The sequence below is a fragment of the Schistocerca piceifrons genome, chromosome 7, assembly GCF_021461385.2.
Source record: "Schistocerca piceifrons isolate TAMUIC-IGC-003096 chromosome 7, iqSchPice1.1, whole genome shotgun sequence".
NCBI lineage: Eukaryota > Metazoa > Arthropoda > Insecta > Orthoptera > Acrididae > Schistocerca > Schistocerca piceifrons.
In genome coordinates, this window is record NC_060144.1 from 319,573,904 (window position 1) to 319,591,426 (window position 17,523).

At 40.9% G+C, this 17,523-nt stretch overlaps 1 protein-coding gene across 1 annotated transcript in view; it reads right to left on the minus strand.

Moving 5' to 3' along the window:
* The window catches only part of LOC124804647 (vacuolar protein sorting-associated protein 45), a 139,505-nt gene that overhangs the window by 30,411 nt on the left and 91,571 nt on the right, over nucleotides 1–17,523 (minus strand). The window contains exon 10 of the mRNA XM_047264870.1: nucleotides 3,662–3,763. Coding sequence (XP_047120826.1) covers nucleotides 3,662–3,763 — 102 coding nt within the window. The remainder of the gene's footprint in view (nucleotides 1–3,661; nucleotides 3,764–17,523) is intronic.

The following is a 17,523-nucleotide window of genomic DNA, read 5'->3' on the forward strand; positions in this document are numbered from 1 at the left end:
AGATTGTATACCGATTAGGTTCCTTTCAGATTAAGCTGATACAATAGCTCCCTACTTAGCAATCATATACAACCGCTCGCTCACCGATAGATCTGTACCTACAGATTGGAAAATTGCGCAGGTCGCACCAGTGTTTAAGAAGGGTATTAGGAGTAATCCATCGAACTACAGACCTATATCATTGACGTCGGTTTGCAGTAGGGTTTTGGAGCATATACTGTATTCAAACATTATGAATCACCTCGAAGGGAACGATCTATTGATACGTAATCAGCATGGTTTCAGAAAGCATCGTTCTTGTGAAACGCAGCTAGCTCTTTATTTGCACGAAGTAATGGCCGCTATCAACAGGGGATCTCAAGTTGATTCCGTATTTCTAGATTTCTGGAAAGCTTTTGACACCGTTCCTCACAAGCGACTTCTAATCAAGCTGCGGGCCTATGGGGTATTGTCTCAGTTGTGCAACTGGATTCGTGATTTCCTGTCAGGAAGGTCGCAGTTCGTAGTAATAGACGGCAAATCATCGAGTAAAACTGAAGTGATATCAGGTGTTCCCCAGGGAAGCGTCCTGGGACCTCTGCTGTTCCTGATCTATATAAATGACCTGGGTGACAATCTGAGCAGTTCTCTTAGGTTGTTCGCAGATGATGCTGTAATTTACCGTCTAGTAAGGTCATCCGAAGACCGGTATCAGTTGCAAAGCGATTTAGAAAAGATTGCTGTATGGTGTGGCAGGTGGCAGTTGACGCTAAATAACGAAAAGTGTAAGGTGATCCACATGAGTTCCAAAAGAACTCCGTTAGAATTTGATTACTCGATAAATAGTACAATTCTCAAGGCTGTCAATTCAACTAAGTACCTGGGTGTAAAAATTACGAACAACTTCAGTTGGAAAGACCACATAGATAATATTGCAGGGAAGGCGAGCCAAATGATGTGTTTCATTGGCAGGACACTTAGAAGATGCAACAAGTCCACTAAAGAGACAGCTTACACTACACTCGTTCGTCCTCTGTTAGAATATTACTGCGCAGTGTGGGATCCTTACCAGGTGGGACTGACGGAGGACATCGAAAGGGTACAAAAAAGGGCAGCTCTTTTTGTATTATCACGTAATAGGGGAGAGAGTGTGGCAGATATGATACGCGAGTTGCGATGGAAGTAAGTAAAGCAAAGACGTTTTTCATCGCGGCGAGATCTATTTACGAAATTTCAGTCGCCAACTTTCTCTTCCGAATGCGAAAATATTTTATTGAGCCCAACCTACATAGGTAGGAATGATCATCAAAATAAAATAAGAGAAATCAGAGCTCGAACAGAAAGGTTTAGGTGTTCGTTTTTCCCACGCGCTGTTCGGGAGTGGAATGGTAGAGAGATAGTATGATTGTGGTTCGATGAACCCTCTGCCAAGCACTTAAATGTGAATTGCAGAGTAGTCATGTAGATGTAGATGTATTGATGATTTAAGCACCTTCTGGCTTCCCGCTGTTGAAGAGCAATTCGGGGATGGCGATTGCATCTTTCAACACGATTGAGCACCTGTTCATAACGCACGGCCTGTGGCAGAGTGGTTGCACAGCAAAAACATCCCTGTAATGGACTGGTCTGCACAGAGGCCTGACATGAATCCTACAGAACACTTTTGGGATGTTTTGGAACGCTGACTTTGTGCCAGGACTCACCAACTGACAACGATACCTCTCCTCAGCACCCCGTGAAGAATGGGTAGCCATTCCCCAAGAAACCTTCCAGCACCTCACTGAACGTATGCCTGCAAGAGTGGAAGCTGTCATCAAGACTAAGGGTGGGCCAACACCATATTGAATTCCAGTATTACCAATGGAGGGCACCACAAACTTATAAGTCATTTTCAGCCAGGTGCCCAGATATTTTTGATCACATAGTGTATCATGAAATGGATGGATACAATGTAACTGCAAGCCAGGACAATGATAAACATTGTACCACATCCAGTGCCTGCTGGTCAAATGGTTTATTCTATGTTGTTGATCCTTGCCTTGAAGATACAGTGCACACCATACAGGGAGAGTGGCCATGACGATGCCTATGATGTCACAGGGACAAAAGAAAACTGGATATACATGGACTCCATTGGAATCTTAAATAAGACAGACTGTTTTTGGTCTTTGTCCTTGTCAATATAACTGTGATGTTCCAAATGATAAATCACTCTTGTATCACATAATTAATGTAAACAAGAGTACAGTATCAACACGTTGATTGTCAGAAGCATCGTATTTATTCTGAGAACTGGACACTGGATTTGTACTCTTAACTTCCAGCAGTAATTATGGTACTTCAAGAAATAAAGTTCAATCACAAGGGGTTGGCAAGTGTGCTGAAATAATAAGGTGAGCAAGATTGAATAGTAGGAAGTCTTAGCTCCTGATCAGACTTTACTTCGCCACCCAGTATCACGGTGAAGAACAACCAGAAGACTGCAGTTGTGAGTCAGAGATACTTCCTATTGTACCACATATGGCCCCTGTGAGGTTGACTTGGCATTCTTTCATGAGGCAGAGCTATTCATAATCCAAACTATCAGTTCATCTCTTGTGTTTACTTTTTTTCTTTTTAAATGTCACCTTTCAACCATACCACAGGTAAAAATCTGCAAGGGTAAGGTCTGGAGACTTTAGCGCCAAAGAAATATGACCATTTCCTCTGGAAATCTATCTAAGAAGGAATTTTACATTACATTATATGGCGTCTGGTGACTAGAATGAGCAGGGGCCCCATCATGCTGCAAGAACATACCGATCATCGTAGCCAAAGGAACTACTTCCAGCAGTGCTGTAAGCTTGTTTTCAGGAAAATCTGGGTAATGGGGACCTAATAAGACGATGCATTAACACAATAGTCCGAATCAACTGATTGTCTTATCACATCACAGAACATGCTTACAAAGAAGCATTTCTGAAAATGTGCCTCCACAAAGGCATGTGAGTTTTCATCAGATCACTGATGTTAGTTACAAGTGAAGTGGCTTCACCAGTAAATGGTATTAAAGGGATCAGCAGAAATGATGTTTCTTGGACACCAAGATCCGACGACCTGACCCCCTTTCACACTTTGTTAGTGGTAATGGTCAAATGGCCAAGTCTGCAAAAAAATTAACACAAAAGACACACTGATCAACCAGATTATGAAGATTGCTGGCCTCAAAAGAATGCAATGAAGAGCTTCATGTGGTGTTGTCAACAGAATTTGAAACTACACTGAAGTCTGAGGTGGAATTCATGAAAATTAACGTTGAATTTCATCATTTTGCTTAACATTTTGTATCAGCACTTGTTGGGGTTACATTTTAACAGCTGTATCTTTGTAAACAATAAAAAATGGGTAAACATTTTATTCAAATTAGACTACACTGTCACCTAAAATATTTGCTTCTCCTCCTTAAACTTCCTTTTTACACACACACACACACACACACACACACACACACACACACACACACACGTGATGAAGTAATTCTGGTGCTGGGCTGTAGCACACACAATCAACCTTGCCCATAATGCAGTATTTCCTCTCTTCTGGCATTTTTTCCACACCAATAGAACAACACTGCAAAAAATATCCAAGTATTTGTCTCACTTTGGTCATGTTTTTGCATACTAAAATGTCAACTTTAACTTACTTTGAAGATTCTCTTCGTTATCTTCACGACAGCATCTTGAGCACCGAATATATCACTCTGTCTTGCATTTGCTCCACCATAATGCTTCATATTCAACACTGCCTAGCAATAAAACACAAAACTGCTTAATTATCTCCGTGTAAAATGACAAATGAAATAATTTTAAGTTTTCAAACATAAATTTAGAACTTTATTTCATTTGCTACTTTCTTTTTATATTTGTAAGAGGGGGGAGGGGGGAGAGAGAGAGAGAGAGAGAGAGAGAGAGAGAGAGAGAGAGAGACAAAAAAACTTTTATAGCAGTAGATATGCAGAAACAGAAACATGTGACACAAACACTGGCTTTCCGAACCAGAGGTTCCTTCTTCAGCATCTACACCTATACTACACCTATGTCTACATCAATACTCTGCAAGTGACAGGTAGGTGTGTGACAGAGGGTACTTCTAGTTCCACTGACTGACCCCCCCCCTCCCTCACCCCCCTTCCCCGTTCCACATGGGAAGAACAGTTCGCCCATTTACGATCAGACAGACGTAACTATATTTTTGCCACTTTTGAGTTGTTAGTACCCCAAGGTACATGAAATCAAGACCTACGTTACGATGAAACAAGCGTAACTCTGTCTTATGTGGTTTACGTTTTAGTCATCAACGTATCTACATTTTACAAAAAATAGTAAGAATCAGACAGACAGAAGAGCTGATATGTTTTTAGACCACTGGGTGCAGTGTTAATTTGTTAAACGAACAGTTCTTACATTTCTCTGATCATAACATAACTGTTAGAAGTTGCTTTTCCCACTACTTTTCTTTAGAAGCATTGTCACCGTCGCTCTGTGACAACAATGAAATACTACTTCCTGGCGAGGAAGATAAATATTGTTTCCGTTATAAATGGGTTTACTACCAAGTAGGAGCGCTATGTAAATGTAGTGTGGCTAGGGCCTCCTGTCGGGTAGACCATTCGGCGGGTGCAGGTCCTTCGAGTTGATGCCACTTGGGTGACCTGCACATCAATGGGGATGAAATGATGATGATGATGATGATTATTATTAGGACAACACAACACCCAGTCCCTGAGCGGAGAAAATCTCCAACCCAGCCAGGAATCGAACCCGGGCCCTTAGGATTGACATTCTGTTGTCCTGACCACTCAGCTACCGGAGGAGGACAGGAGTGCTATGGAGTCCAGAGGAAGAAGGATGGTTCAAATGTGACTGGATAAGGAACCGAATTTAATGGAATCTTGTAAGTATTAGAACCTGGTTCTTAGTGTATATATTTCGGTAGGAAGTACAACAATAGGAACGTCCCATGTAAAGAATGTAACAATAACTACTGAGTATGCACTAGTGCACAAGTAAATCATCACCATCAGGAAGGGGAAATTGCAGGTGACAATGCTGGTACTGGAAGTAGTAACAAAACAAGAAAACCAAAAACGGTAGCGGTTAAAGAGGAATGGAAAAGAAATCAAAGAAAAATCAATCAACAGCACGGTAGGGCATATATTTCTACCCAGAATTCCGAAGTTCTTGCAAGAAATGTGAAGCCAAAATATTGCTCTAAATGTCCGCAACAGTGCACGAGTAAGTTTACTGAGCAAGACAGAATATATGTAGAGCCTACTGGGATCTTGGGTCAGTTGAGCTACAAAGGCAGTACCTAAATAAGTTAGTGGAAGAAGAAGAGAAATGAAGCGTGAGGACAAAATCGGATAACTCGCGCAGGAAGAGGACCAAGAAATTCTATCTAATAAAGGGATCTGATAAGATTCAAGTGTGTATGCAGTTTTTTCTCAAGATATTTGACATTTCTGAAACCTTTGTAATAAATACTGTTTAAAAAAGGCTAGAAGGCGAGCAAGTTTTTTCACATAATCTTTGTAGAATATTACAGGCATCTCATCTGGTCCTGATCCTGGCTGGGTCGGAGATTTTCTCCGCTCAGGGATTGGGTGTTGTGTTGTCCTAATCATCATCATTTCATCCCCATCGACATGCAAGTTGCCGAAGTGGTGTCAAATCGAAAGACTTGCACCCGGTGAACGGTCTGCCCAACGGGAGGTCCTAGTCACACGACATTTACATCTGGTCCTGATGTCTTTCCACTACAATGTGATTTTAGTTGCTTTTTAATTCCACAATTGGTTACCTCAATATCTGCCATTACAGTGTTTGTGCAATTACTGAAAGAGAGAGAGTTACAATCTTCCACAGTGAAGCAATTTCGGAAGACTGAATTCAGTATTTTGGCCTTTTCTATGTTATCTTGCATTTCAGTGTCTGTATGGACTATGGACACTGAGTGACTGAACAGATGATTTTGAACCACTTGCCGATTTTAAGTAAGAGGAGAACTTCTCAGGGGTGTTAGTCGATTAGCAGATCAGCCGAAAGGGCAAGGTGTTGGGAGTAAACAAGAGTATTCCAGGAATCAAGTATGAAAGTCATCCACAATTCTAGTGAGAAAAAGGGAAATCAACTGTAAAATGCTAACAGTAAAATGTAAAACCTGGGAAGGGCTGGTCATTAAGTCAGATGAAGAAAAAAAGATGAACACAAGTCGTAATTATGAAAGACACAAAAATGGGCAGCACAAGAAAGAGTGAAGAAAGGCAGTCTCTCATCTTTCAAAAACAGGCTAGCTTAAAATTACTAGCTGCCCTACAGTTGTTAGACTCAAATCACACAAACATAAACTGAGCATATCTTTTTCTTATTTGGAACATCATCTGGCATAACTCCCCAATAGTGTCACTAGCTTATCTCTATCTAAAATATGTGACAAACTCTCATTCCACATCTTGCTACTCATCACTGTCTCCTCCCATGTGGATGGCCTGCCTGCTACAGAACATTTCTGTGACAAGCACCTACAAGGCTGCTCCTTTTAACTTACTCCTCACATTAATTTGTTTCATATTCACCACAAATTATTTAAACCCATGAGTGCAAGACAAGTATCTCAGTTGCATAGCTTTGGAAACCAGCAGTTTCTTTAATGTACACTTTTCCACTGCTTACTTAAAAAGGGCTTCACTGGGGTTTAGTAACTGTCAGTCTGTTGTCAAGTCTAAACACATAAATGATATATTTTACAATTAAACCTATCACGAAGATCAACTACTGCCCTTCTGCATGACTATTTCAGTAACACAGATAAAATTCACTGTCTCTTTCCTGAGTATCAGCCTCTTTCCTTGAAATTTATAATTACATCCATCTCCTTGATACTACCTTCATATTTCAGTACATTTTGGACTGACCAGCAGGCAACAACACAGTGCAGCTGGGCACACACCAAGTGGCCACTATTAATTGTCAAATGTCCTGTATGGATAGGTTACAGCCGTGATGCTTTTGGCACCCCTCCTAACTTGGCGCCCCAAGCAGCAGAGTGTATCTTCAGCCAGTCCTGGAGACACAATATGCAGTCACACCACATACTGCAAGACAGTAGTGTTAAACATAGTGTGTGTTTCACCTTGTGGTCAACAACAGAACTGTAGAACTTTGCTGGTGGGAACTTGGCCTATGGCATGTACCTAGTTCCCACCATTTACCTGGGCCTATAAGGTGCTAATTACCCTTCTCATTTTCATAATGAAAATTTCACTCTGCAGCGGAGTGTGCACTGATATGAAACTTCCTGGCAGATTAAAACTGTCTGCCAGGCCAAGACTCGAACTGTGGGCCTTTGCCTTTTGCAGGTAAATGCTCTACCGACTGAGCTACCCAAGCATGACTCATCGTCTCACCTACGGTAGAGCACATGCCCCGCAAAAGGCAAAGGTCCAGAGTTTGAGTCTCAGTCCAGCACACAGTTTTAATCTGCCAGGAATTTTCATATCAGCACACACTCCACTGCAGAGTGAAAATTTCATTCTGGGAACATCCCCCATGCTGTGGCTAAGCCATGTCTCTGCAATATCCTTCCTTCCAAGAGTGCTAGTTCTGTAAATTTCGCAGAAGAGCTTCTGTGAAGTTTGCAAGGTAGGAGACGAGGTACTGGTGGAATTGAAGCTGTGAGGACAGGTCATGTGTCGTGCTTCTGTAGCTCAGTTGGTAGAGCACTTGCCCCCGAAAGGCAGAGGTCCGAAGTTTGAGTCTCAGTCTGTCATACAGTCTTAATCTGCCAGGGAGTTTCACACTTCTCATTTATTTTATTTTCGTTTAGTCATTAACCTGACGTCCTGCTCATTTCTTCCTTCATTCTAAAATTTTTCTGTTCTTTTCATACTCCGTAAAATTACAAGACAGAGTGGCTAATCAATATTTACATTCAGGAGTGCAGGTACATATATTTAGAAGTGACAAAAACATTCCTAGCTTTCAGAACTGCTAGTCCTCCCTCAGAGAGAAAAGAGTGAAAGGCTTGGGAAAGAGGGACAAGCCACCCTTACCACGGACTGAGAGGGGCCCACCTTTTGTGAGGTTGAGGGGAGAGAAATATCTGTGTCTCATTTTTTAATATGTCATTTCCTCATCTTTCATGTTACTGCTCTTCCAACTTAAGAAGTTTTTTATTTACACCTGTTTTTTATCATTTCACTGTTGATTTTCCCTCCTCCCCTGTTCTGTTGCATATTTTATAACCCTAAATTTTGGGCGACTTAAATTGTTAAACTGTCATACAGGGTGTTTCAAAAATGACCGGTATATTTGAAACGGCAATAAAAACTAAACGAGCAGCGATAGAAATACACCGTTTGTTGCAATATGCTTGGGACAACAGTACATTTTCAGGCAGACAAACTTTCGAAATTACAGTAGTTACAATTTTCAACAACAGATGGCGCTGCGGTCTGGGAAACTCTATAGTACGATATTTTCCACATATCCACCATGCGTAGCAATAATATGGCGTAGTCTCTGAATGAAATTACCCTAAACCTTTGACAACATGTCTGGCGGAATGGCTTCACATGCAGATGAGATGTACTGCTTCAGCTGTTCAATTGTTTCCGGATTCTGGCGGTACACCTGGTCTTTCAAGTGTCCCCACAGAAAGAAGTCACAGGGGTTCATGTCTGGCGAATAGGGAGGCCAATCCATGCCGCCTCCTGTATGTTTCGGATAGCCCAAAGCAATCACACGATCATCGAAATATTCATTCAGGAAATTAAAGACGTCGGCCATGCGATGTGGCCGGGCACCATCTTGCATAAACCACGAGGTGGTCGCAGTGTCGTCTAAGGCAGTTTGTACCGCCACAAATTCACGAAGAATGTCCAGATAGCGTGATGCAGTAATCGTTTCGGATCTGAAAATGGGCCAATGATTCCTTTGGAAGAAATGGCGGCCCAGACCAGTACTTTTTGAGGATGCAGGGACGATGGGACTGCAACATGGGGCTTTTCGGTTCCCCATATGCGCCAGTTATTGACGAAGCCGTCCAGGTAAAAATAAACTTCGTCAGTAAACCAAACGCTGCCCACATGCATATCGCCGTCATCAATCCTGTGCACTATATCGTTAGCATATGTCTCTCGTGCAGCAATGGTAGCGGCGCTGAGGGGTTGCCGCGTTTGAATTTTGTATGGATAGAGGTGTAAACTCTGGCGCATGAGACGATACGTGGACGTTGGCGTCATTTCGACCGCAGCTGCAACACGGCGAACGGAAACCCGAGGCCGCTGTTGGATCACCTGCTGCACTAGCTGCGCGTTGCCCTCTGTGGTTGCCGTACGCGGTCGCCCTACCTTTCCAGCATGTTCATCCGTCACGTTCCCAGTCCGTTGAAATTTTTCAAACAGATCCTTTATTGTATCGCTTTTCGGTCCTTTGGTTACATTAAACCTCCGTTGAAAACTTCGTCTTGTTGCAACAACACTGTGTTCTAGGCGGTGGAATTCCAACACCAGAAAAATCCTCTGTTCTAAGGAATAAACCATGTTGTCTACAGCACACTTGCACGTTGTGAACAGCACACGCTTACAGCAGAAAGACGACGTACAGAATGGCGCACCCGCAGACTGTGTTGTCTTCTATATCTTTCACATCACTTGCAGCGCCATCTGTTGTTGAAAACTGTAACTACTGTAACTTCGAAAGTTTGTCCGCCTGAAAATGTACTGTTGTCCCAAGCATATTGCAACAAACGGTGTATTTCTATCGCTGCTCGTTTAGTTTTTATTGCCATTTCAAATATACCGGTCATTTTTGAAACACCCTGTATGTCTTGAATTCTCTTTTTTCCCCATAGTAAGTAATCTCCAGCTCTGGCGAAAAATAAATTGAATTTGTATCTGATAGTTGTTTTATATTTGAAATACCAATTTTTGGGGAGTCCAAAATCCTGTGAAATAATCTGTAATACTATAACAGTTTTAGTCAACTGAGAAAAACAATTCCAATTTCATGATAGCCATAGTGTTTTCTTTCCTATTAAAACAATAACAAGATTCTCTAATGAGTGAATTTATTACAATGGAATTTTTGTTCATATCATTTATAAAATTTTGAAACAAAATTTTCATTCAACAATCTAATCAGAATTAATGATTAATGGAAAATCTCATATAAAGATGTGAAACAAATACTAACAAAGAGAGAGGGGCTGGCCAGTACTTACCTCGGCTCAGTACAGCCGATAGATACACAAAACAGAACAGAAAATTTACATTCCTAGCTTTCGGAACTTTGTTCCTTCGTCAGGGAAGAGAGAGGGGAAAAAGGGAAGAAGGGAAAGTGGATTCAGTTACTCACAACCCAGGTTATGAAGCAACAGGGAAAGGTAAACAGGGAGGGTAGCAAGGATGGAGGCATGGTTGTCAGAGGGAAGTCAAAGATATTCTACTGTAAGTACTGTGCCAGCTTCAGACCAAAGAGGATGCATAAAGAAGTAAAGAGGTATATAGTATAAAGATAAACACAACTATGTAGGATGAAAAGAAGCGTGAATGGCTAAAGAGGAAAAGGAAAGAGGAGAAGACTGAAGAGTAAATGGGAGTGAGGTTGGTTAACGTAGATTCAGTCCAGGGGGATGGCGGGATGGGAACTTGCACTCCAACACATACTTTCATCCCGCCATCCCCCTGGACTATCTCACAATGCGACTCTACTGTGAACACTTCTACAGGCACTTGCACCAAGTTCCTGAAATTAGCTTGCCTGTGAGACTTGCAGGAGTAAACTTGCACAAGTTTTTGTTCAAAAGTGCTTGCATACGTTAGTTGGTAATGGACACATGACATTACGAAGTCAGAGATAAAATGAAAAAAAAGTTAGTTCACGTTCATCAGGAAAAGGAAGCAAACCCTTTTGTAATGAGCTCTACCATAATTCTACTTTTGTCTCCTCTGTGTTTATTGAAAGAGATTTTTATGTACCCAGAATACTGTCCACAGAGTGCTAATGTAAAAGTTATATAACATTATCTCAATCTTGAAACAGATGAGTTGGTCAATTGTTAAGAACTTTGATATGGTACTAAAGGTGAAAAAATAAATATAAATTAAATAGCAAAAGAAATTGCTGATGAGGAGAGGATGTTATAGTATATAGAAGACTAACAGGTGTATAGTTGTGGAGGAATGAATAAAATCTGCCAGTGATGAATATTAAGGTCTGAGAGATCCTTTATTCCATATCAAAGGTTTATTCATACTACAGGTTGAGGAATACATCAAGTGTTGGATGCAGGAGGGGGGGGGGGGGGGGTGTCTATGGATTAAGACAGAAGATTTATCTCAGGGAGAAAGAGCTGCAAATGCACATATTTTAGTCTTATAGTTGCTATTATCCCTGTTTTCAATCAATTCATATGAATAAGGATGTTGGGGTTTGGAAAAGCACCATACAAAAACGTACAGTACATCTTAACCATGTAATAAAAATTAGTTGGTGGTGTATCTTTAAAGTTGGATTACCTGTTTCGACAAAGGCCTCATGTGAAAAGTTCCACTCACAAGGGCAGATGCCACCATAGTGCATAGGGTATAGTTAGCAAAAATTGAAAGTGCACACACAGTCTAATTGGGGTAAAACCAATTATATAAAATATTACTAGAACTTGTTGAGCTGCTCCCCAATAACTGTTTCCACAGAAGTGTAGAGAGTTTAATTTCAGCTTACAGGTCATCTTGAGCTGCCTTATGCACAGTGACATCATATTATGGTCAAACACCAGTCCTAAAATGCAAAATTTGTGTATCATTTCCAACCATTAGTTATCCATTTATAATTCAGGGTATAGATGGACTGAATTCCGCAGAGGATGCACGACCCAGGATTTTGTACATGAAAAACTATACCCCTTATTTTGGGTTAATACTCCTGTCTTCTGCATGGTCATTTGAAGATTATGTTTTGCCAAGTCTAATGACAAAAAACTATGGCACAAACAAAAGTCTCAGGCATATAAGGCTGACGCCACAATTTGGTGGTGGTGGTGGTGGTGGTGGTGGTAGTAGTAGTAGTAGTAGTAGTAGTAGTTGTTGTTGTTGTTGTTGTTGTTGTTGTAGGTATTCTGCCTTACATCAGATCTTGTCGTGGCTTAAGCCTCTTCCACTTTTGTCTGTCCATAGCCAGTCTTTTCATTTCTGAATATTTGTCTCCTTGGACAACTATTCAGAAATGAAAAGACTGGCTATGGGCAGACAAAAGTGGAAGAGGCAATTTGATAAGTCTCACAAATTGGAAGACCATGGGAGGATCATAATCTCCGTGACCTGAATCATCAGCATAAACATGTGAATGCGTTTGCAGTTGGCTCGAAGACCAAACAACAATAATCAAAGATTTATAGTGTGTTCCAATTTTGAGACTACAGACACTAATGTCTCAGTACTTTAGGATTAAAGTAGACCACTCAATGAAAAGCAGGAATGTTAAGTTGTCAATAAGCACACACAAATGAAGGAAAACTTGCTAGCTTTCAGAGTAATCTTTTGACAACCTACAGTAAAAACCACACACACACACACACACACACACACACACACACACACACACACACACACACCAGAATGTGTGTGCATGCATCTATACCCTGGGTATGGTGTCGGCAGACTGAATGATATTTTGCTACAGGTGTGGGGTTAGTGTAGGGTGGAGTGTGAAGAGGGGGAGTGGACTGGGGGGAGGCAGGGAGAGGGACTGGTGGCAGGTGGCTAGCAGCTTGGAGGGAGGTCAGTTTGCTGGCTAACAATGAATGAGAGAGGGGTGGCAGGTATAGTTGTAGCAGCCTGTGGGAAGTGGCATATGCTGAAGGCGATGTGGGGACATGAATCACGTGGGAGGGGGTGACAGGACGGAGGAAGGAGGAACTGTTGGGAGGAGGGTATGAGGACTTTGGGTTACTTGTAATTGAGGTCAGGATGTCTATGGAAGTGCAGGATGAGTTGTAATGGTAACTTCGATCTGCGTGGTTCAGAAAAGCTGGTGCCTAAAAGAATGACGCAGATGAGTCGGGTTGTGGTGCAGCCATTGAAATTGAGATACTGTGGTCAGCTGCATGTGGTGCCATGCCACCAATTGGCCAACTCTGTTCTTGAGGACAGTTTGGTCGTGGTCATTCATACTGGTGAACAGGTGATTGGTACTCATACCAACATAAAAGGCTGTACTGTGTTGACAGCAGAGTTGGTCACCTTTTCAGATTTCGCCAGTCCCCATCCCTCATGAGTCTAGCACTGCAAAAACAGCTCTCCTTGGCACAGACATCCCTGAACCATCTCTATTTCCCCCTCAAGATACTGTTACTGTACAGTTCTCATTACATACACATCACATCCAAATTAGAAATCTTTGCATTCCAACACCTGGAGAAGCATTCCAGACACCACCTACATAAACTGTCCAACCTGTTGACATCCTACTCCTGCCTTGGGACATCATTATCCATCAACATCCATCCTACTGCTCCATTCAGCAGTACTAAACAGTCCTCCAAAGTAATACACTCAGTCAACGATTTAACAATTGCAAATTTCAGGGAAAGCCTACAGCAGTTAAACTGGGATGAGGTGTACCGTGAACCTGATGCCAATTTAAAATATAATTTATTTCATGACACTTTTGTAAATGCATTTGAAAACTGCTTCCCCAAGAAAATAGTTAAATATACTCGTAAGAAACCATGTAACAAACCATGGCTTACTAAGGGTGTAAAAATATCTTGTAATCGGAAAAGGGAAATGTATCTGACAGCAAGAAAGAGTAGTGACCCAGAAACTATCAAACATTATAAAAAATACTGTGCTATAATAAGAAAAGTTATTAAAAAATCCAGAAGTATGTGTATCATGTCTGAAATCAGCAACTCTGATAATAAAATTAAAACAATTTGGAATATTATTAAAAGAGAAACAGGTCAACCAAGAGAACAGGAAGACAGTATTACCATCAAATTGAATGAAAACTTTACGAACAAAAAGTCAGAAGTTGAAAATATTTTTAATAATCATTTTCTAAATGTTGTGGATATAGTAGGATCCAGGTGTTCATTAGAAGATGCTAGGCTGTTAATGGAAGAGGCCATACCTATGCAATTTAATACAATTGAAATCTCACCCACTTCTCCCTCTGAAATTAGGAAAATAATAAACTTGCTTAAAAGCAAAAACTCACATGGAATTGATGGCATTTCCAGCAATATACTAAAAGCTTGTTCTCAACAGATAAGTAAGATTCTCAGCCACCTGTGTAATAGCTCTCTGGAGCAGGGCATTTTCCCTGATAGACTGAAATATGCTATTGTTATACCTTTGCACAAAAAAGGGGATATATCTGATGTCAACAAATACCGTCCAATCTCCCTTCTAACAGCTTTATCCAAACTTTTTGAGAAAGTAATGTATTCAAGAGTAGCTTCACATATCTGTAAAAATGAAGTACTAACAAAATGTCAGTTTGGTTTCCAGAAAGGTTTTTCAACAGAAAATGCTTTCACCAATCAAATTTTGAATGATCTGAATAACTGACCACCACCCATTGGGATTTTTTGTGATCTCTCAAAGGCTTTTGATTGTGTAAATCATGAAATTCTGCTAGACAAGCTCAAGTATTGTGGCATGAGTGGGACAGTGCACAAATGGTTTAATTCGTACCTAACTGGAAGAGCACAGAAAGTTGAAATAAGCAGTTCTCATAATATGCAAATATCAGCACATTCCTCAAACTGGGGAACTATCAAGAATGGGGTTCCACAAGGGTCAGTCTTGGGTCCTCTGTTGTTCTTGATATATATTAATGACTTGCCATTCTATATTCATGAAGAGGTTAGTTCTCTTTGTTGATGATACAAGTATAGTAATCACACCTGACAAACAAGAATTAACTGATGAAATTGTCAATAATGTCTTTCAGAAAATTACTAAGTGGTTCCTTGTAAACGGACTCTCACTGAATTTTGATAAGACACAGTACATACAGTTCCGTACAGTAAATGGTATGACGCCATTAATAAATATAGACCTTAATCAGAAGCATATAGCTAAGGTAGAATATTCAAAATTTCTAGGTGTGTCCATTGATGAGAGATTAAATTGGAAGAAACACATTGATGATCTGCTGAAACGTTTGAGTTCAGATACTTATGCAATAAGGGTCATTGCAAATTTTGGTGATAAACATCTTAGTAAATTAGCTTACAATGCCTATTTTCACTCATTGCTTGCATATGGCATCATATTTTGGGGTAATTCATCACTGAGGAATAAAGTATTTATTGCACAAAAGCGTGTAATCAGAATAATAGCTGGAGTCCACCCAAGATCATCCTGCAGACATTTATTTAAGGATCTAGCGATATTCACAGTAGCTTCTCAGTATATATACTCTCTTATGAAATTTGTTATTAACAACCAAACCCAATTCAAAAGTAATAGCAGTGTGCATAACTACAATACTAGGAGAAAGGATGATCTTCACTATTCAAGATTAAATCTAACTTTGGCAGCGAAAGGGGTGAATTATACTGCCACTAAAAGTCTTTGGTCACTTACCAAATAGTATCAAAAGTCTGACAGATAACCAACACGTATTTAAGAAGAAATTAAAAGAATTTCTGAATGACAACTCCTTCTACTCCATAGAGGAATTTTTAGATATAAATTAAGAAAAAAAGAAAAAAAAATTATTAAAAAAAATTTTAAAAACAAAAAAGTTGTTATATTAACTTAATTATGTTGTTATGGTTATAATAGAGGGAAACATTCCACGTAGGAAAAATATATCTAAAAAACAAAGATGATGTGACTTACCAAATGAAAGTGCTGGCAGACACACAAACAAACACAAACATACACACAAAATTCAAGCTTTCGCAACAAACTGTTGCTTCATCAGGAAAGAGGGAAGGAGAGGGAAAGACGAAAGGATGTGGGTTTTAAGGGAGAGGGTAAGGAGTCATTCCAATCCCGGGAGCGGAAAGACTTACCTTAGGGGGAAAAAAGGAGGGGTATACACTCGCGCGCGCGTGCACACACACACACACACACACACACACACACACACACACACACACACACATATCCATCCACACATATGTGATTGGAATGACTCCTTACCCTCTCCCTTAAAACCCACATCCTTTCGTCTTTCCCTCTCTTTCCCTCTTTCCTGATGAGGCAACAGTTTGTTGCGAAAGCTTGAATTTTGTGTGTATGTTTGTGTTTGTTTGTGTGTCTGTCGACCTGCCAGCACTTTCATTTGGTAAGTCACATCATCTTTGTTTTAGATATAATTATGTTGTTAAATTAACTTAATTATGTATTGGAAAATTTGACTCGTTCCACATCATTACGAAATATCGTATTCATGATCCATGGAACTAATATTAATCTAATCTAATCTCACAGTGAACCCCATTGTCAACCTCTCATAGCACTAAGACTCTGCCCAGCTGACCTCTTCAATTTATACATCCTCCAGAACTCCCTTTCAACATCCCACAACATCCAGAACCCAAGCAAACCCAAAACACTGTTATTAACCTCTCCACCAAAAACCTCAGTCCCACAGATGTTTCAGTCCTATCCGAAAGCCTAACCTTCAGCTCTACTCCCAAATTTAACCACTTTGGACTTGTCAGAGACCTACTCTCCTCCTCATAATCCCTTTCTCCCGATCCCCACGATGAAAATACTTCCTTGTCATCAATCCCTCCAACCAAAACCAACCTAATTCAACACTGAACGCTCCCTGTCTCTCACAGTTGATACCACCATCCAACTGTGACCTTCCACCACCACCCCTCCCACTTAACCACTCCCTGCTCAGCTTCCAGGTATTCCTTACCTACAACTGGGCCTCACCATCCTTCCCCAGGGCCATTCCTTTTGGATGAAGGAAGGACAGCCATACACAATTTGAAAACAGATCCAGAACTAATCACTCTCCCTGGGGACATAGGCTCCACCACTGTTGTGATGGGTCGCAGTGACTACTTGACGAAGGTCTCCGCCAACTGTCTGACTCTTCCACCAGAGTGATGCAATTCCTGAAGTCCAACATAAGCTCTAATTCCTACAGAACTACATAAGCCCTTCCAAAAGCCTCTCGCCCAAGTCCACCTAGCTCCTTACCCCAACAGGACCCCACGCACTCACCTTCTACATGCTCCCCAAAATACACAAACCCAATAATCCTGGACACCCTATTGTAGCTGGCAATTGTGCTCCCACTAAAAGAATTTCCACCCTTGTAGTCAAACACTTCCAACCAATTGCCCAAAACCTAGCCTCCCACATCAAAGACCTCCAATATCAACACACCTTTACTTCCCAGATCCATACTCATCATCACTGTTAATACCACCTCCCAATACACCAACATCCCTCCTCACACAGCCTTGCCACTATCCAACGCTATCTCTCCCAACTTCCTCCAGATTCCAAATTCATCACCTTATTCC